Source organism: Salmo salar, chromosome 24 (assembly GCF_965601325.2).
Source record: "Salmo salar chromosome 24, fSalSal1, whole genome shotgun sequence".
NCBI classification, from domain to species: Eukaryota; Metazoa; Chordata; class Actinopteri; order Salmoniformes; family Salmonidae; genus Salmo; species Salmo salar.
In genome coordinates this window covers 46,384,039-46,405,000 of record NC_138314.1, presented here as the reverse complement: position 1 = coordinate 46,405,000, position 20,962 = coordinate 46,384,039, and the positions used below count along the sequence as shown (strand labels likewise).

At 44.1% G+C, this 20,962-nt stretch overlaps 1 protein-coding gene across 1 annotated transcript in view; it reads left to right on the top strand.

Moving 5' to 3' along the window:
* The window catches only part of LOC106585952 (WD repeat and FYVE domain-containing protein 3), a 239,709-nt gene that overhangs the window by 159,527 nt on the left and 59,220 nt on the right, over nucleotides 1-20,962 (top strand). The window contains 5 exon segments of the mRNA XM_082968737.1: nucleotides 137-333; nucleotides 10,670-10,804; nucleotides 11,743-11,810; nucleotides 11,910-12,021; nucleotides 13,160-13,393. Of these exon segments, the coding sequence (XP_082824863.1) occupies nucleotides 137-333; nucleotides 10,670-10,804; nucleotides 11,743-11,810; nucleotides 11,910-12,021; nucleotides 13,160-13,393 (746 nt within the window).

Below are 20,962 nucleotides of genomic sequence, written 5' to 3'. Positions count from 1 at the left end.
ACCGGCGACGCCGAACGCCGCCCGAACTAGGAGAGGTACCGACTTGGGCGGAAGTCGTGACACTAGTCTAGTATTTGTGGAGCCATTTTTATTCTCTAGGCAGTTTCTCAACCTCTTCTGTTCCCTCCTCTACCAGGCTTCAATGTGGGCCGTAGTGCCGGCGGGCACTCCACCCTACGGGAGATCAACCGAGACGCCTGCCATTTCCCAGGGTTCCCTGTTCTGCAGACGTTGCTGCCGAAACATACCAACGTCCCCGAGCTCTACTTCCTGCTGATGACCCTGTTCCTGCAACAACCCGTCACAGAGCTGCCAGACAGCCTCCAGGTACATGTTAGTACACAAAACCTTTTATCATGCTCATCTATCTTTTTATCATTCTACCAAAAAACTATTTTCCATCATACTATCCAGCCAGTGTTTCCCTTAGCTAGATCCTTTCCCAGGTGGTGCGCAGCACCCACCAAAACTAACAATCCATGACCAATCAATCAAATTTATTGATGAGGCCCGTTTTACATCAGCTGATGTCACAAAGCCTAAAACCCCAAACAGCAAGCAATGCAGATGTAGAAGCACGGTGGCTAGGAAAAACTCCCTAGAAAGGCCAGAACCTAGGAAGAAACCTAGAGAGGAACCAGGCTATGAGGGGTGGCCAGTCCTCTTCTGGTTGTGCCGGGTGGAGATTATAATAGAACATGGCCAAGATGTTCAAACGTTCATAGATGACCAGCATCTTGTGATTCAAGATGGCGTAGCAGTGCAGACGTGGTTTGTTGTCCTCTCGTTTACTTTTTGTATTTATTTTATACATTTTTTTTTTCGTCTCTTTTTCTATTTTTAAATTAAATATACCTTTTGGTAACCCACCTCACTCAATGTGACATGGATCCGCAAATTTTTTAGACCCAATAATTTTTGTAGACCCTATAGCCAAAACTTTCATCAGAAGCTAGCCAGCTAATTAGCTAAGTTACTAGCTATTTAGTCATTGTTAGCCACTGCTAGCGGCCTTTACCCTCTGCTCAGGCACCAGCTGTTTTTTAGCCTGGATAATACCTGCCAGCCTCGGACTGTTTTTCTCCACTACAACGCCGGATTCCTGCCGTAAACCCTGGACCATTGATCATCACAGCTAGCTATCCGCCACTGAGTGACCCAGCCCCGAAGCTAGCCCTGAGCCAGACGCATCTCCCGGCTAGCAAACGAAATTACCACAACTACAATACCTCTTTCGCCATCTGGCCCGGTCCCTTCGTCGACACGGCGCCCCGCCGTACCACCACGACTGGTCCGCAGACGTAATTCAATCAGCTGTGCCTTCAACCGGCCTTTGCCGGATGACGGAGCAGACACTTCTACTTACCCCGGACTGCTAACTTTAAAATGCTGTGTCTCCCGCGTGCTAGCGTAGTAACGACTACCCCGCGGCTTCCCTGTTTCATCTATTGCTGTACACTGAACCCTATGATCACTTGGCTACATAGCTGATGCCTGCTGGACTGTTCATTAATCACGGTATTCCATTTAGTTTATTTTGTTTATTTGTCGGCCCCAGCCCTGAACTCAGGCCCTGTGTGTAGTTAACTGACCCTCTCTGCCCATTCATCACCATTTTACCTGTTGTTGTTGTCTTATCTGATTAGCTGTTGTTGTCTTACCCGTTGTTGTCTAAGCCAGCTCTCCCAATCAACACCTGTGATTGCTTTATGCCTCGCTTTATGTCTCTCTCTAATGTCAATATGCCTTGTATACTGTTGTTTAGGGTAGTTATCATTGTTTTAGTTCGCTGTGGAGCCCCTAGTCCCACTGTACATGCCTTATATACCTCCTTTGTCCCATCTCCCATACATGCGGTGACCTCACCCACTTTAACTAGTGCGTCCAGAGATGCAACCTCTCTTATCATCACTCAGTGCCTGGGTTTACCTCCACTGTACCCGCACCCCACCATAACCCTGTCTGCACATTATGCCCTGAATCTATTCTACCACGCCCAGAAATCTGCTCCTTTTATTCTCTGTCCCCAACGCACTAGACGTCCAGTTCTTGCCTTTAGCCGTACCCTCTACTCCTCCTCCTCTGTTCCTCTGGTGATGTAGAGGTTAACCCAGGCCCTGCAGCCCCCTGCACCACTCCCATTCCCCAGGTTCTTATAGCCTTTAGCCGTACCCTTATCCTACTCTTCCTCGGGTGATGTGGAGGCTAACCCAGGCCTCCTCCCTAAGTTTGTTTTACTCACTGCTTTAGCACACTCCGCCTACCCCGATGTCCTTGCCGTGTCTGAATCCTGGCTTAGGAAGGCCACCAAAAATTCTGAGATTTCTATTAGAGGTCGACCGATTATGATTTTTCAACGCCGATGCCGATTATTGGAGGCCCGAAAAAAGCCTATACCGATTAATCGGCCGATTGTGTGTTTTTTTTTTTTTTATATATGTGTATGTATATATACACACACACACACACACACACACACACACACACACACACACACACACACACAGCTCTGAAGTGACAACGATACTGAAGAGTCTGCTTAGGAGACAAATACTCTCAACTGTTTGAATAATAAAAATAGAGTTTAAGTTACCTGTGATGAATGCTGAAAACAAAAACTGTAATTTCTATATGCAGGAAATCCTATTTTAATAATGGGCATGGTAAGAATTGACTACCAAAGTGCGAGTCATAATTCCCATGACACCATCTAGCAAAATCTGAAAAGCGGTTCCTTCGTTTATTCCATAGGATATTTTTAGATTAATTTAAAATAATGTCTGTGTTTGGTTTAGGCTTACACCACCTTGCCAATTTTATAACTGTGTAGATCAAATCAAATGTATTTATATAGCCCTTCTTACATCAGCTGATATCTCAAAGTGCTGTACAGAAACCCAGCCTAAAACCCCAAACAGCAAGCAATGCAAGTGTAGAAGCACGGTGGCTAGGAAAAACTCCCTAGAAAGGCCAAAACCTAGGAAGAAACCTAGAGAGGAACCAGGCTATGAGGGGTGGCCAGTCCTCTTCTGGCTGTGCCCGGGTGGAGATTATAACAGCACATGGCCTAGATGTTCAAATGTTCATAAATGGCCAGCATGGTCAAATAATAATAATAATCATAGTAGTTGTCGAGGGTGCAACAAGTCAGTAACACAAGAGTAAGTGTCAGTTGGCTTTTTCATAGCCGATCTTTGAGAGTATCTCTACTGCTCCTGCTGTCTCTAGAGAGTTGAAAACAGCAGGTCTGGGACAGGTAGCACGTCCGGTGAATAGGTCAGGGTTCCAGCAGGTCTGGGACAGCAGGTCTGGGACAGGTAGCATGTCCGGTGAACAGGTCAGGGTTCCATAGCTGCAGGCAGAACAGTTGGAACTGGAGCAGCAGCACGGCCAGGTGAACTGGGGACAGCAAGGAGTCATCAAGCCAGGTAGTCCTGAGGCATGGTCCTAGGGCTCAGGTCCTCCAAGAAAGAAAAGAAAGAAAGAAAGAAAGAAAGAATTAGAGAGAGCATACTTAAATTCACACAGGACACCGGAAAAGACAAGAGAAATACTCCAGACTGACCCTAGCCCCCAGAAAACATAAACTACTGCAGCATAAATACTGGAGGCTGAGACAGGAGGGGTCAGGAGACACTGTGGCCCCATCCGATGAAACCCCCGGACAGGGCCAAACAGGTAGGATATAACCCCACCCACTTTGCCAAAGCACAGCCTCCACACCACTGGAGGGATATCTCCAACCACCAACATACCATCCCGGGACAAGGCCGAGTATAGCCCACAAAGATCTCCGCCACGGCACAGCCATAGGATATAACTCTGATCAATATAAGCGAAGAAAAAAAACAAAAATTGTGTAGAGTGGATTTATGAAAATATGTTGACAAACGTTACCTAGTGAGATTTACACGGGTATCAAAACGCCGAGGCGGTTTAAGCACAAAACACAGACCTTATTTGAAGTAGATCAAGACATTCTCTATGGAAGACATGAACGGTAAAATAACGAAGGAACCCCTTTCAAGTTCAGCCGCAAGTTATTACAGGAATTATGACGCGTCGACTATTTCTCTCTAAACCATATACCTTTGACTATTACGAGCCTGCTGCTGCCTACCACCGCTCAGTCAGACTGCTCTATCAAATATCAAATCATAGACTTTACTATAATATAATAAACCTTAGGTCATTAATATGGTCAAATCCGGAAACTATCATCTCGAAAACATTTATTCTTTCAGTGACATACGGAACCGTTCCGTATTTTATCTAACGGGTGGCATCCATAAGTCTAAATATTCCTGTTACATCGCACAACCTACAATGTTATTTCATAGTTCCGTAAAATTCTGGCAAATTAGTTAGCAACGAGCCAGATTCTGTATACCCTGATTCTGCGTGCAACGAATGCAAGAGAACTGACACAATTTCACCTGGTTAATATTGCCTGCTAACCTGGATTTCTTTTAGCTAAATATGCAGGTTTAAAAATATATACTTTTGTGTATTGATTTTAAGAAAGGCGTTGATGTTTATGGTTAGGTACAGTCGTGCAACGATTGTGCTTTTTTTCCGCAAATGCGCTTTTGTTAAATCATCCCCGTTTGGCGAAGTCTGCTTTCTTTGTTAGGAAGAAATACTCTTCACAGTTCGCAACAAGCCAGGCGGCCCAAACTGCTGCATATACCCTGACTCTGTTTGCAAGAGAAGTGACACATTTTCCCTAGTTAAAAGAAATTCATGTTAGCAGGCAATATTAACTAAATATGCAGGTTTAAAAATATATACTTGTGTATTGATTTTAAGAAAGGCATTGATGTTTATGGTTAGGTACACGTCGGAGCAAAGACAGTCCTTTTTCGCGAATGCGCATCGCATCGATTATATGCAACGCAGGACAGGCTAGATAAACTAGTAATATCATCAACCATAGTTAACTAGTGTTTATGATTAGTTGATTGTTTTTTTCTAAGATAAGTTTAATGCTAGCTAGCAACTTACCTTGGCAATGTAAAGCAGGTGGTTAGAGCGTTGGGCTAGTTAACGTAAGGTTGCATCCCCAAGCTGACAAGGTAAAAATCTGTCCTTCTGCCCCTGAACAAGGCAGTTAACCCACCGTTCCTAGGCCGTCATTGAAAATAAGAATGTGTTCTTTAACTGACTTGCCTAGTTAAATAAAGGTTTAAAAATAAATAAATAATATCGGCAAATCGGTGGCCAAAAATACCGATTGTTAAGAAAACTTGAAATCGGCCCTAATTAATCGCCCATTCCGATTAATCGGTTGACCTCTAATTTCCATACCCAACTACAACATTTTCCTTCAAGATAGAACTGCCAAAGGGGGAGGAGTTGCAATCTACTGCAGAGATAGCCTGCAAGCTCTGTCATACTTTCCAGGTCTATGCCCAAACAGTTCAAGCTTCTAATTTTAAAAATGAATCTCTCCAGAAATAAGTCTCTCACTGTTGCCGACCTGTTATAGACCCCTCAGCTCCCAGCTGTGCCCTGGACACCATATGTGAATTGATTGTCCCCCATCGATCTTCAGAGTTCGTTCTGTTAGATGACCTAAACTGGGATATGCTTAACACCCCGGCCATCCTACAATCTAAGCTAGATGCCCTCAATCTCACACAGATTATCAAGGAACCCACCAGGTACAACCCTAAATCCATAAACACGGGCACCCTCATAGATATTATGCTGACCAACTTGCCCTCCATATACACCTCTGCTGTTTTCAATCAGGATCTCAGCGATCACTGCCTCATTGCCTGCATCCGCTATGGGTCCGCGGTCAAACGACCACCCCTCATCACTTTCAAACGCTCCCTAAAACCCTTCTGCGAGCAGGCCTTTCTAATCGACCTGGCCGGGGTATCCTGGAAGGATATTGACCTCATCCCGTCAGTCGAGGATGTCTGGTCGTTCTTTAAAAGTAATTTCCTCACCATCTTAAATAAGCATGCCCCTTTCAAAAAATGTAGAACTAAGAACAGATATAGCCCTTGGTTCACTCCTGACTGCCCTCAACCAGCACAAAAACATCCTGTGGGGACTGCAATAGCATCGAATAGTCCCCGCGATATGCAACTGTTCAGGGAAGTCAGGAACCAATACACACAGTCAGTCAGGAAAGCAAAGGCTAGCTTTTTCAAACAGAAATTTGCATCCTGTAGCTCTAACTCCAAAAAGTTTTGGGACACTGTAAAGTCCATAGAGAACAAGAGCACCTCCTCCCAGCTTCCCACTGCACTGAGGCTAGGCGACACGGTCACCACCGATAAATCCATGATAATCGAAAATTTCAATAAGCATTTCTCTACCGCTGGCAATGCTTTCCTCCTGGCTACCCCAAGCCCGGCCAACAGCTCCGCACCCCTCGCAGCTACTTGCCCAAGCCTCACCAGCTTCTCCTTCACCCAAATCCAGATCGCAGATGTTCTGAAAGAGCTGCAAAACCTGGACCCGTACAAATCAGCTGGGCTAGACAATCTGGACCCTTTTTTTCTAAAATTCTCCGCCGCCATTGTTGCAACCCCTATTACCAGTCTGTTCAAACTCTCTTTCGCTTCGTCCGAGATCCCTAAAGATTGGAAAGCTGCCGCGGTCATCCCCCTCTTCAAAGGGGGTGACACTCTAGACCCAAACTATTATAGACCTACATCCATCCTGCCCTGCCTTTCTAAAGTTTTTGAAAGCCAAGTTAATAAACAGAACACTGACCATTTTGAATCCCACCGTACCTTCTCCGCTGTGCAATCCGGTTTCCGAGCTGTGCACCTCAGCCACGCTCAAGGTACTAAACGATATCATAACCGCCATCGATAAAAGACAGTACTGTGCAGCCGTCTTCATCGACCTCGCCAAGGCTTTCGACTCTGTCAATCAACGTATTCTTATCGGCAGACTCAACAGCCTTGGTTTCTCAAATGACTACCTCGCCTGGTTCACCAACTACTTCGCAGACAGAGTTCAGTGTGTAAAATCGGAGGACCTCTCTGGACCTCTGGCCGTCTCTATGGGGGTACCACAGGGTTCAATTCTCGGCCCGACTCTTTTCTCTGTATATATCAACGATGTCGCTCTTGCTGCGGGTGCTTCCCTGATCCACCTCTACGCAGACGACACCATTCTGTACACATCTGGCCCTTCTTTGGACACTGTGTTAACTAACCTCCAATCGAGCTTCAATGCCATACAACACTCCTTCTGTGGCCTCCAACTGCTCTTAAACGCTAGCAAAACCAAATGCATGCTTTGAACCGTTCACTGCCCGCACCCGAGAGCCCGACGAGCATCACTACTCTGGACAGTTCTGACCTAGAGTACGTGGACAACTACAAATACCTAAGTGTCTGGCTAGACTGTAAACACTCCTTCCGGACTCACATCAAATATCTCCAATCCAAAATCAAATCTAGAATCGGCTTTCTATTTCGCAACAAAGCCTCCTTCACTCACGCCGCCAAACTTATCCTATTAAAACTTACTATCCTACTAATTCCCGACTTTGGCGATGTCATCTTCAAAATAGCTTCCAATACTCTACTCAGCAAATTGGATGCAGTCTATCACAGTGCCATCCGTTTTGTTACCAAAGCGCCTTATACCACCCACCACTGCGACCTGTATGCTCTAGTTGGCTGGCCCTCGCTACATATTCGTCACCAGACCCACTGGCTCCAGGTCATCTATAAGTCTATGCTAGGTAAAGCTCCGCCTTATCTCAGCTCACTGGTCACGATAACAACACCCACCCGTAGCACGCGCTCCAGCAGGTATATCTCACTGGTCATCCCCAAAGCCAACACCTCCTTTGGCCGCCTTTCCTTCCAGTTCTCTGCTGCCAGTGACTGGAACGAATTGCAAAAATCGCTGAAGCTGGAGACTTACATTTCCCTCACTAACCTTAAACATCAGCTATCTGAGCAGCTAACCGATCACTGCAGCTGTACATAGTCTATCTGTAAATAGCCCACCCAATCTACCTCATCCCCATATTGTTTTATTTATTTTGCTGCTCTTTAGCACACCAGTATCTCTACTTACACACCATCATCTGCTCACCATCATCTGCTCATCTATCACTCCAGTGTTAATCTGCTAAATTGTAATTACTTCGTAACTATGGCCTATTTATTGCCTTACCTCCTCATGCCATTTGCACACACTGTATATAGACTTTCTTTTTTTCTATTGTTTTATTTGACTGTATGTTTGTTTATTCCATGTGTAACTCTGTGTTGTTGTGTCTGTCACACTGCTTTGCTTTATCTTGGCCAGGTCGCAGTTGTAAATGAGAACTTGTTCTCAACTAGCCTACCTGGTTAAATAAAGGTGAAATAAAAAATAAAAAAAATAATAATAATCGCAGTGGTTGTCGAGGGTACAACAGGTCAGCACCTCAGGAGTAAATGTCAGTTGGCTTTTCATAGCCGATCATTCAGTGTATCTCTGCCGTTCCTGTTGTCTCTAGAGAGTTGAAAACAGCAGGTCTGGGACAGGTAGCACGTCCGGTGAACACGTCAGAGTTCCATAAGCACAGGCAGAGCAGTTGAAACTGAAGCAGCAGCACGGCCAGGTGGACTGGGGACAGCAAGGAGTCATCAGGCCAGGTAGTCCTGAGGCATGGTCCTTGGGCTCAGGTCCTCCAAGAGGAGGGAGGGTGGTAGAGAGAGGGAGCATACTTAAATTCACACAGGACACCAGATAAGATATATATATTTTTTTTACCTTTATTTAACCAGGCAAGTCAGTTAAGAACAAATTATTATTTTCAATGACGGCCTAGGAACAGTGGGTTAACTGCCTTGTTCAGGGGCAGAACGACAGATTTGTACCTTGTCAGCTCGGGGATTCGAACTTGCAACCAACCTTTTGGTTACTAGTCCAACGCTCTAACCCCTAGGCTACGCTGCCATGAGAAATACTCCAGATATAACAGACTGACCCTAGCCCCCCGACACAAACTATTGCAGCATAATTACTGGAGGCTGAGACAGGAGGGGTCGGGAGACACTGTGGCCCTGTCCGACGATACCTACCCCCCCGACGATACAGGGCCAAACGGGCAGGATATAACCCCACCCACTTTGCCAAGGCACAGCCCCCACACCACTAGAGGGATATCTTCAACCACCAACTTACCATCCCGAGACAAGGCTGAGTATAGCCCACGAAGACCTCCCCCACGGCCCCAACCCGGGCAGGAAGATCACGTCAGTGACTCAACCCACTCAAGTGACGCACCCCTCCTAAGGACGGCATGGAAGAACACCAGTAAGCCAGTGACTCAGCCCCTGTAATAGGGTTTAGAGGCAGAGAATCACAGTGGAGAGAGGGGAACCGGCCAGGCAGAGACAGCAAGGGCGGTTCGTTGCTCCAGTGCCTTTCCATTCACCTTCACACCCCTGGGCCAGACTACACTCAATCATAGGACCTACTGAAGAGATGAGTCATCAATTAAGACTTAAAGGTTGAGAGCGAGTCTGCGTCTCTCACATGGGTAGGCAGACCATTCCATAAAAATGGAGCTCTATAGGAGAAAGCCCTGCCTCCAGCTGTTTGCTTAGAAATTCTATGGACAATTAGGAGGCCTGCGTCTTGTGACCGTAGCGTACGTGTAGGTATGTACGGCAGGACCAAATCGGAAACATAGATAGGAGCAAGCCCATGTAATGCTTTGTAGGTTAGCAGTAAAACCTTCAAATCAGCCCTTGCCTTAACAGGAAGCCAATGTAGAGAGGCTAGCACTGGAGTAATATGATCACATGTTTTGGTTTTAGTCAAGATTCTAGCAGCCGTATTTAGCACTAACTGAAGTTTATTTAGTGCTTTATCCGGGTATCCGGAAAGTAGAGCATTGCAGTAGACTAACCTAGAAGTAACAAAAGCATGGATAGATTTTTCTGCATCATTTTTGGACAGAAAGTTTCTGATTTTTGCAATGTTACGTAAATGGAAAAAAGCTGTCCTTGAAATATTCTTGATATGTTTGTCAAAAGAGAGATCAGGGTCCAGATTATCTCCTTCACAGTTTTATTTGAGTCGACTGGACAACCATCAAGATTAATTATCAGATCCAACAGAAGATCTCTTTGTTTTCATGGGACCTAGAACTAGCATCTCTGTTTTGTCCGAGTTTAAAAGTAAAAATTTGCCGCCATCCACTTCCTTATGTCTGAAACACAGGTTTCCAGGGAGGGCAATTTTGGGGCTTCACCATTTTCATCGAAATGTACAGCTGTGTGTCGTCCGCATAGCAGTGAAGGTTAACATTATGTTTCCGAATGACTTCACCAAGAGGTAAAATGTATCGTGAAAACAATAGTGGTCCTAAAACGGAACCTTGAGGAACACCGAAATGTACAGTTGATTTGTCAGAGGACAAACCATCCACAGAGACAAACTGATATCTTTCCGACAGATAAGATCTAAACCAGGCCAGAACTTATCAGTGTAGACCAATTAGGATTTCCAAATGACCTCTTTTGTTTCTTCATACAATTATTCCAATAATTATACCTTTGACAGAAATGTGGTCCTGTCGTATTAGTATAATATAGTATATTATAGTATTAGTAGTATAATATTAGTACAGTATAATACTGGTGTATGGTATGAATGAGTGTTATCCCAGTCTCTGTTTTCTGTGTCTTAGTTTGACCTGGACTCCATCTGGACCTTTATCTTCGGCGTTCCTGCCTCCAACAGCACTGTAGTGGGATCTATCCACACCGTCTGCACCGAGGCTGGCTTCCTGTTACTGGGCATGCTGAGGAGCATGCTTAACCTGGTGAGGGGGTGGGTGGTAGAGGGAGGAGAGAGGAGGACAACTCCTTGTCCTTTTCCATGTAGCCTAGCCACTGGATACCATGTCTGCCACCAGATGCTAACTTTATATAGCTGCTGGAATCCCACTTCTGCCACCAGATGCTAACTTTATATAGCTGCTGGAATCACACTTCTACCACCAGATGCTAACTTTATATAGCTGCTGGAATCACACTTCTGCCACCAGATACTAACTTTATATAGCTGCTGGAAATCCACTTCTACCACCAGATGCTAACTTTATATAGCTGCTGGAATCACACTTCTGCCACCAGATACTAACTTTATATAGCTGCTGGAAATCCACTTCAGATGCTAACTTTATATAGCTGCTGGAATCACACTTCTGCCACCAGATACTAACTTTATATAGCTGCTGGAAATCCACTTCAGATGCTAACTTTATATAGCTGCTGGAATCACACTTCTGCCACCAGATACTAACTTTATATAGCTGCTGGAAATCCACTTCAGATGCTAACTTTATATAGCTGCTGGAATCACACTTCTGCCACCAGATACTAACTTTATATAGCTGCTGGACTCCCACTTCTACCACCAGATGCTAACTTTATATAGCTGCTGGAATCACACTTCTACCACCAGATGCTAACTTTATATAGCTGCTGGAATCACACTTCTGCCACCAGATGCTAACTTTATATAGCTGCTGGAATCCCACTTCTACCACCAGATGCTAACTTTATATAGCTGCTGGAATCACACTTCTACCACCAGATGCTAACTTTATATAGCTGCTGGAATCCCACTCCTGCCACCAGATGCTAACTTTATATAGCTGCTGGAATCACACTTCTGCAACCAGATGCTAACTTTATATAGCTGCTGGAATCCCGCTTCTGCCACCAGATGACATTGTGCTTGTCTGTGTCCCTCTAGCCCTGGCAGTCTGAAGAGGAGGGGTCATGGCTGAGAGAGTATCCGGTAACTCTGATGCAGTTCTTCAGGTACATAGAATTCAATACAACTATAATAATAATAATAATAATAATAATAATAATATATCAATAAGTTGTAAGAATAATTGAATGTATGTGTATGTTCAGGTACCTGTATCACAACGTCCCGGACCTGGCCCACATGTGGCACAGCCCGGAGTTCCTGTGTGTCCTGGCTGCCTCAGTCTTCCCCTTCAACATCAGACCCTACTCAGAGATGGTGAGACACTGAGCTGTGTGTTCATGTATTTGTGAGGACGTGTGTGTGACTGTGTGTGTGTGTGTGTGTGTGTGTGTGTGTGTGTGTGTGTGTGTGTGTGGTGTGTGTGTGTGTGTGTGTGTGTGTGTGTGTGTTAGTATGCATGCATCTGTGCTCTCTGAGCTCTGTCTAAATGGCCCTCCCTCCCTATCTTTCTCCCTCCCTCCCTCCCTCCCTCCCTCCATATTTCCCTCCCTCCCTCCATATCTCCCTCCCTCTATATCTCCCTCCCTCCCTCTCTCCCTCCATATCTCCCTCCCTCCCTCCATATTTCCCTCCCTCCCTCTATATCTCCCTCCCTCCATATCTCCCTCCCTCTATATCTCCCTCCCTCCCTCTCTCCCTCCATATCTCCCTCCCTCCCTCCATATTTCCCTCCCTCCCTCTATATCTCCCTCCCTCCATATCTCCCTCCCTCCCTCCCTCCATATTTCCCTCCCTCCCTCCATATTTCCCTCCCTCCCTCCATATCTCCATCCCTCCATATCTCCATCCCTCCATATCTCCCTCCCTCTATATCTCCCTCCCTCTATATCTCCCTCCCTCTATATCTCCCTCCCTCCCTCTCTCCCTCCATATCTCCCTCCCTCCCTCCATATTTCCCTCCCTCCCTCTATATCTCCCTCCCTCCATATCTCCCTCCCTCCCTCTCTCCCTCCATATCTCCCTCCCTCCCTCCATATCTCCCTCCCTCCCTCTATATCTTTCTCCCTCCATATCTCCCTCCCTCCATATTTCCCTCCCTCCCTCCATATCTCCCTCCCTCTATATCTCCCTCCCTCTATATCTCCCTCCCTCCCTCTCTCCCTCCATTTCTCCCTCCCTCCCTCCATATCTCCCTCCCTCCCTCCCTCTATATCTCCATCCCTCTATATCTTTCTCCTCCATATTTCCCTCCCTCCCTCTATATCTCCCTCCCTCCATATCTTTCTCCCTCCATATCTTTCTCCCTCTATATCTCCCTCCCTATCTCCCTCCCTCCCTCCATATCTTTCTCCCTCCCTCCATATCTCCCTCCCTCCCTCCATATCTTTCTCCCTCCCTCCATATCTCCCTCCCTCCATATCTCCCTGCCTCCCCCTTTTCTCTTACATTCCAGGTGAGTGACCTGGATAATGAAGCGGGGTCTCCCACAGAGGAGTTCAAGGCCTTCGCCGCCGACACGGGCATGAACCGTAGCCAATCAGAATACTGCAACGTGGGCAGTAAGACCTACCTGACCAATCATCCGGCCAAGAAGTACGTGTTTGACTTCATGAAGGTGCTGATCATGGACAACCTGTGTCTGACACCAGCCAGCAAGCAGACGTCCACCGTAGACCTACTGCTAGAGGTGAGACGGATCTGTCAATCAATCAGCCAATTAATAATCTGATTAATCAGTCAATCAAATTATGAAGCCCTTTTTTTTTCACAACAGTTGATAATCTAGCTAGGGTTGCAAAAATCTGAAAGCTCCAAGGAATTCTCCAAAGTGATTTCTGGAAATCCTGGGATTTTTGGTTCCATTTCTAGAATTTTGCAACCCTAAATCTAGAAAATGTGACAGCAAACTGTAGTTGCTACGTCGATTATTTTTTTTTAATGAATGATTGTTGAAGAATATAACTTATGAATGCCTCATGATCTTAGTCACACTCCTCCAATGTTTGTCAACAATGTAAATGTAAACATACACTGTATAACCTCATAACATGGTTATAACTACAATGTTGATGGTCAGTCCTGTATAGCCTCATAACATGGTTATAACTACAATGTTGATATCATGGATGGTCAGTCCTGTATAACCTCATAACATGGTTATAACTATAATGTTGATATCATGGATGGTCAGTCCTGTATAGCCTCATAACATGGTTATAACTACAATGTTGATATCATGGATGGTCAGTCCTGTATAGCCTCATAACATGGTCATAACTATAATGTTGATATCATGGATGGTCAGTCCTGTATAGCCTCATAACATGGTTATAACTATAATGTTGATGTCATGGATGGTCAGTCCTGTATAGCCTCATAACATGGTTATAACTATAATGTTGATGGTCAGTCCTGTATAGCCTCATAACATGGTTATAACTATAATGTTGATATCATGGATGGTCAGTCCTGTATAGCCTCATAACATGGTTATAACTATAATGTTGATATCATGGATGGTCAGTCCTGTATAGCCTCATAACATGGTTATAACTACAATGTTGATATCATGGATGGTCAGTCCCGTATAGCCTCATAACATGGTTATAACTAGAATGTTGATGTCATGGATGGTCAGTCCTGTATAACCTCATAACATGGTTATAACTACAATGTTATCATGGATGGTCAGTCCTGTATAACCTCATAACATGGTTATAACTATAATGTTGATGTCATGGATGGTCAGTCCTGTATAGCCTCATAACATGGTTATAACTATAATGTTGATATCATGGATGGTCAGTCCTGTATAGCCTCATAACATGGTTATAACTATAATGTTGATATCATGGATGGTCAGTCCTGTATAGCCTCATAACATGGTTATAACTATAATGTTGATATCATGGATGGTCAGTCCTGTATAGCCTCATAACATGGTTATAACTATAATGTTGATATCATTGATGGTCAGTCCTGTATAGCCTCATAACATGGTTATAACTATAATGTTGATATCATGGATGGTCAGTCCCGTATAGCCTCATAACATGGTTATAACTATAATGTTGATGTCATGGATGGTCAGTCCCGTATAGCCTCATAACATGGTTATAACTATAATGTTGATATCATGGATGGTCAGTCCTGTATAACCTCATAACATGGTTATAACTATAATGTTGATATCATGGATGGTCAGTCCTGTATAGCCTCATAACATGGTTATAACTATAATGTTGATGTCATGGATGGTTAGTCCTGTATAGCCTCATAACATGGTTATAACTATAATGTTGATATCATGGATGGTCAGTCCTGTATAACCTCATAACATGGTTATAACTATAATGTTGATATCATGGATGGTCAGTCCTTACATCCATAGCTCTGTCTATTCATCTGAGAGTAGGTACATTTCTCCAGCTCCATGTTACTAACAAATGAGTCACTGATAACCAAACCTAAACAGTGGGGTTTTAAAATGGGTTCTGAAAGGCTTCCATTGGGGTACCTACTGACTGGGTGCTGACCTTGCAACCTGGAGTAGGGCCTTTAAACACCCACCATGGACGCCCACTTCGAGGAAAAGAAAAGTCCCATTGACTCAGGTTAGGGAGTAAAAACCCAAACAGGGGAGAGGAGATACAAGACTTTGTTTAACCTCTTAAACTCAGAATCCATCTGGTGGCATTTTCTAAATGGTGTATAATATTGTATACTACCCTCCATAAAGTACAGTTCGTCCTACAAAACACATTCTTAGTACTGTCAGAGAGGTAAGAACTGTGGGATTCTGATAAAAGGTGATTCAGAAATATTGTGACCTTCTAGAAGAGTCCAAGATACAGCTGTTCTTTTTTTTTTTAAAGTCTATGTTTGAAATAAAATACCTCACCAATTATTCTTCCAACATAACTACATTTCTTTAAATGAAGAAGAAGAAGAAAAATACTTTGTTTAACCAATGGTGTCGTTCTAAACATGCGGAAATTTCCGTAGGTTCACAGACATTGTAAAAATGCTGGGAATGTGTAACGTGCATTTTTCATCTCACAGGAATGAAATAAGTATGAGGAGTGTCTACCTATCCATTAATGTAAATATATCCCCCTGTCTGATTCACAGTTCCTCCGGTAGGAGGTCACATGACGTCTCTTTGGCCATTTTAAAACCATTCGCGTCTGGTTTGGGTAGTGAGTCACTGTGCCAAAATTACCTGAATGGATTTTCAAGCCTGATACACAAAGCAACTCAAACAAATCAAATCAAATTGTATTGGTCACATACACATGGTTAGCAGATGTTATTGGTCACATACACACGTTTAGCAGATGTTATTGGTCACATACACATGGTTAGCAGATGTTATTGGTCACATACACACGTTTAGCAGATGTTATTGGTCACATACACATGGTTAGCAGATGTTATTGGTCACATACACATGGTTAGCAGATGTTATTGGTCACATACACACGTTTAGCAGATGTTATTGGTCACATACACATGGTTAGCAGATGTTATTGGTCACATGGTTAGCAGATGTTATTGGTCACATACACACGTTTAGCAGATGTTATTGGTCACATACACATGGTTAGCAGATGTTATTGGTCACATACACACGTTTAGCAGATGTTATTGGTCACATACACATGGTTAGCAGATGTTATTGGTCACATACACACGTTTAGCAGATGTTATTGGTCACATACACACGTTTAGCAGATGTTATTGGTCACATACACATATTTAACAGATGTTATTGCGGGTGTAATGAAATGCTTGTGTTTCTAGCTCCAACAGTGCAGTAGAATCTAACAATTCACAACAATACACACATCTAAAAGTAAAAGAATGGAATTAAGAAATATATAAATATTAGATCGAGCAATGTAGCATTGACTAAAATACTGTAGAATAGAATACAGTATATACATGAGATGAATAAAGCAGCATGTAAACATGATTAAAGTGACTAGTGTTCTATTATTAAAGTGACCAGTGATTCCATGTCTGTATATGGGGCAGCAGCCTCTAAGGTGCAGGGTTGAGTAACCAGGTGGTAGCCGGCTAGTGATGGCTATTTAACAGTCTGATGGCCTTGAGATAGAAGCTGTTTTTCAGTCTCTCGGTCCCAGCTTTGATGCACCTGTACTGACCTCACCTTCTGGATGGTAGCGGTGTGAACAGGCAGTGACTCGGGTGGTTGTTGTCCTTGATGATCTGTTTGACCTTCCTGTGACATCGGCTGCTGTAGGTGTCATGGAGGGCAGGTAGTTTGCCCCCGGTGATGCGTTGTGCAGACCACACTACCCTCTGGAGAGCCCTGCGGTTGTGGGTGGTGCAGTTGCCGTACCAGGCGGTGATACAGCCTGACAGGATGCTCTCGATTTTGCATCTGTAAATGTTTGTAAGGGTTTTAAGTGCCAAGCCAAATTTCTTCAGCCTGCTGAGGTTGAAGAGTCGCTGTTGTGCCTTCTTCACCACACTGTCTGTGTGGGTGGACCATTTCAGATCGTCAGTGATGTGTGCGCCGAGGAACTTGAACCTTTCCACCTTCTCCACTGCAGTCCCGTCGATGTGGATAGGGGGCTGCTCCCTCTGCTGTTTCCTGAAGTCCATGATCATCTTTGTCTTGTTGACGTTGAGTGAGAGGTTGTTTTCCTGACACCACACTCTGAGTGTCCTCACCTCCTCCTTGTAGGCTGTCTCACCATTGTTGGTAATCAGGCCTATTACTGTTGTGTCGTCTGCAGACTTGATGATTGAGTTGGAGGTGTGTGTGGCCAAGCAGTCATGGGTGAACAGGGAGTACAGGAGGGGGCTGAGAACGCACCCTTGTGGGGCCCCTGTGTTGAGGATCAGTGAAGTGGAGGTCTTGTTTCCTAGCTTCACCACCTGGGGGCGGCCCGTCAGGAAGTCCAGGACCCAGTTGCACAGGGTGGGGTTCAGACCCAGGGCCCCGAGCTTAATGATGAGCTTGGAGGGTACTATGATGTTGAATGCTGAGTTATAGTCAATGAACAACATTCTTACATAGGTATTCCTCTTGTCCAGATGGGATAGGGCAGTGTGATGGTGATTGCATCGTCTGTGGACCTGTTGGGGCGGTAAGCAAATTGGAGTGGGTATATGGTATCAAGTAGGGTGGAGGTGATATGATCCTTAACTAGCCTCTCAAAGCACTTCATGATGACAGAAGTGAGTGCTACGTGGAGATAGTCATTTAGTTCAGTTACCTTAGCTTTCATGGGTACAGGAACAATGGTGTTTAACTTGTCTGGAAGCAAGACGTCGGTGTCCACGACTTGGCTGGTTTTCCCTTTGTATTCTGTGATTGTCTGTAGACCCTGCCACATATGTCTCGTGTCTGAGCCGTTGAATTGCGACTCCACTTTGTCTCTTTCCTGACGTTTTGCCTGTTTGATTGCCTTACGGAGGGAATAACTACGCTGATTGTATTCAGCCATATTCCCAGTCACCTTGCCATTGTTAAATGTGTTGGTTTGCGCTTTCAGTTTTGCGTGAATGCTGCCATTTATCCACAGTTTCTGGTTTGGGTAGGTTTTAATAGTCACAGTGGGTACGACATCTCCCTGTACATTTCCTGATGAACTCAGTCACCGTGTCCGTGTATTCGTCAATGTTATTCTCAGAGGCTCTCCGGAACATATCCCAGTCCGCATGAACAAAACAATCTTGAAGCATGGATTCCGATTGGTCAGACCAGCGTTGAATAAACCTTAGCACGGGTACGTCTTGTTTGAGTTTCTGCTTATAGGAAGGGAGGAGCAAAATGGAGTCGTGATCAGATTTGCCGAAGGGAGGGCGGGGCATTGTAGGCATTTCGAAAAGTTGAGTAGCAGTTGTCCAATGTTTTCCCAGTACAACAGTCCATGTGTTGGTAGAACTTCGGTAATTTTTTCCTCCGATTTGATTTCTTGAAATCCCCAGCTACAATAAATGCAGCCTCATGATTTGTTGTTTCCAGTTTGCATAAATTCCAGTGTAGTTCTTTGAGGGCCGTCATGGTATCGACTTGAGGGGGAATATACACGTCTGTAACTATAACCGAAGGGAATTATCTTGGGAGGTAATACGGTCGGCATTCTAGGTATTCTAGGTCAGGTGTACAAGGACTTGAGTTTCTGTATGTTATCACAAACACACCATGGGTAGGTGATCATGAAACATACACCCCCGCCTTTCTTCTTCCCGGAGAGTTCTTTATTCCTGTCTGCCCAATGTACTGAGAACCCAGCTGGCTGTATGGAGGGGACAGTATATCCCGAGAGAGCCATGTTTCCGTGAAACGGAGTATGTTACAATCCCTGATGTCTTTCTGGAAGGAGATCCTCGCCCTGAGCTCGTCTACTTCTTATCCAGAGACTGAACATTAGCGAGTAATATACTCGGAAGCGGTCGTTGGTGTGCACGCCTCCTGAGTCCGACTAGAAGTCCACTCCGAACACCTCTTCTCCGCCGGCGGGTTTTTGGAGCAGCCTCCGGGTAGTTCAATTGCCCTGCGGGGTACAAACAAAGGATCCAATTCGGCAAAGTCATATTCCTGGTCATAATGCTGGTGAGTTACCGCCACTCTGATATCCAAAAGTTATTTCCGTCTGTATGTAATAACACAAAACATTTTCTGGGTTAATAATGTAACAAAAATAAAACACAATAAAAATAAATAAATACTGCCAAGTTTCTTTGGAGCTAGGAGCTGAGCTGCCATGTCTGTCGGCGCCATCTCATCTCCTTTTACATTGAAACATCGCTAACAACGTTTCCATCCATAGTTTTTATGTGAGTAAAGTCATATCGTATAATAAAAAAACTCTCAACAGCTGTGACGGAAACAGGAAGTTTGGGTGTAACTTTAAAAATGCTGACAGATCATTTGTTAATTCAACATGGTGGTATCTTTATAGTGTCTGTAAAATTAATTATGCGGGAAATGGCGGTGGAAATGCCTTTATGAGCAAATATTGATATAATAATCATCATATTTTATATATATGGCCTATTTATTACCTTTACCTCCCTTATCTCACCTCATTTGCTCACATTGTATATAGACTTATTTTTCTACTGTATTATTGACTGCATGTTTGTTTATTCCATGTGTAACTCTGTGTTGTTGTTTGTGTCGAATTGCTTTGCTTTATCTTGGCCAGGTCGCAGTTGTAAATGAGAACTTGTGCTCAACTTGCCTACCTGGTTAAATAAAGGTGAAATAAATAAAATAAAATATTGAAATACGTTTGGAGTCATGCGATGATATGGCGTGTGGACCTCCTGCTTCCACTCGCTACAGATGATTATTAGGCTACAGATTAAATAAATTATGATGAACTTCACAGAGTGGTGAAAGTGCACGGGGATGAGCTTGATGCTCCTTTCCGATGAATATCAAGAGTCTTTTTCTGGTGACGTGACGATCGATTATTGGCTGCCGTTTGACAAATTAAAAAATGATCTTGTTCTGATCCGTAATAATCTCATCAAGTAGACGAGACAAGCCGCACTTTCTGCGAGCTGTCGGCTAGATCGCAGGCACCAGCATCAGAATAGTTACATTAGCTATTTAACTCCACTGTTTTTTGTTGTTGTGACACAACGATCAGTAAAGTTGAAAAAGCGATAGAAACCACGTTGAACTTCAGTGAAAAGTATTTTTTTGTTGTTGTGCACTATGTCGTCATGCTCTGATGTTTATCCAATAACAAGTCCCATTTGGTGGAAACACACCACTGGATAATTATATGTGTGTGGGGTACAGAGATGAGGTAGTCATTTAAAAAAAATCATGTTAAACATTATTATTGCACACGGAGTGAATCCATGCAACTTATTATGTGACTTTGTTCAGTACATATTTACTCCTGAACTTATTTAGACTTTCCATAACAAAGGGGTTGAATACTTATTGACTGACTCAAGACTTTTCAGATTTTCATTGTTTATTCATTTAAATTGTTTTCTAAAAACATAATTATAGGTTAACGTGTGTGTGTGTGTGTGTGTGTGTGTGTGTGTGTGTGTGTGTGTGTGTGTGTGTGTGTGTGTGTGTGTAAACCAGTGAAACGACATCTCAATTTAATCCATTCAGGCTGTAACACAACACCAAGTTAAACAGGATGAAAACTTTCTGAAGGCACTGTATAAGTATCTTTGCCATAGATGAATACTTCAAACGTTTAATTATATTTGCTAACACCATACAGTAACATTTTGGCACCAGTAG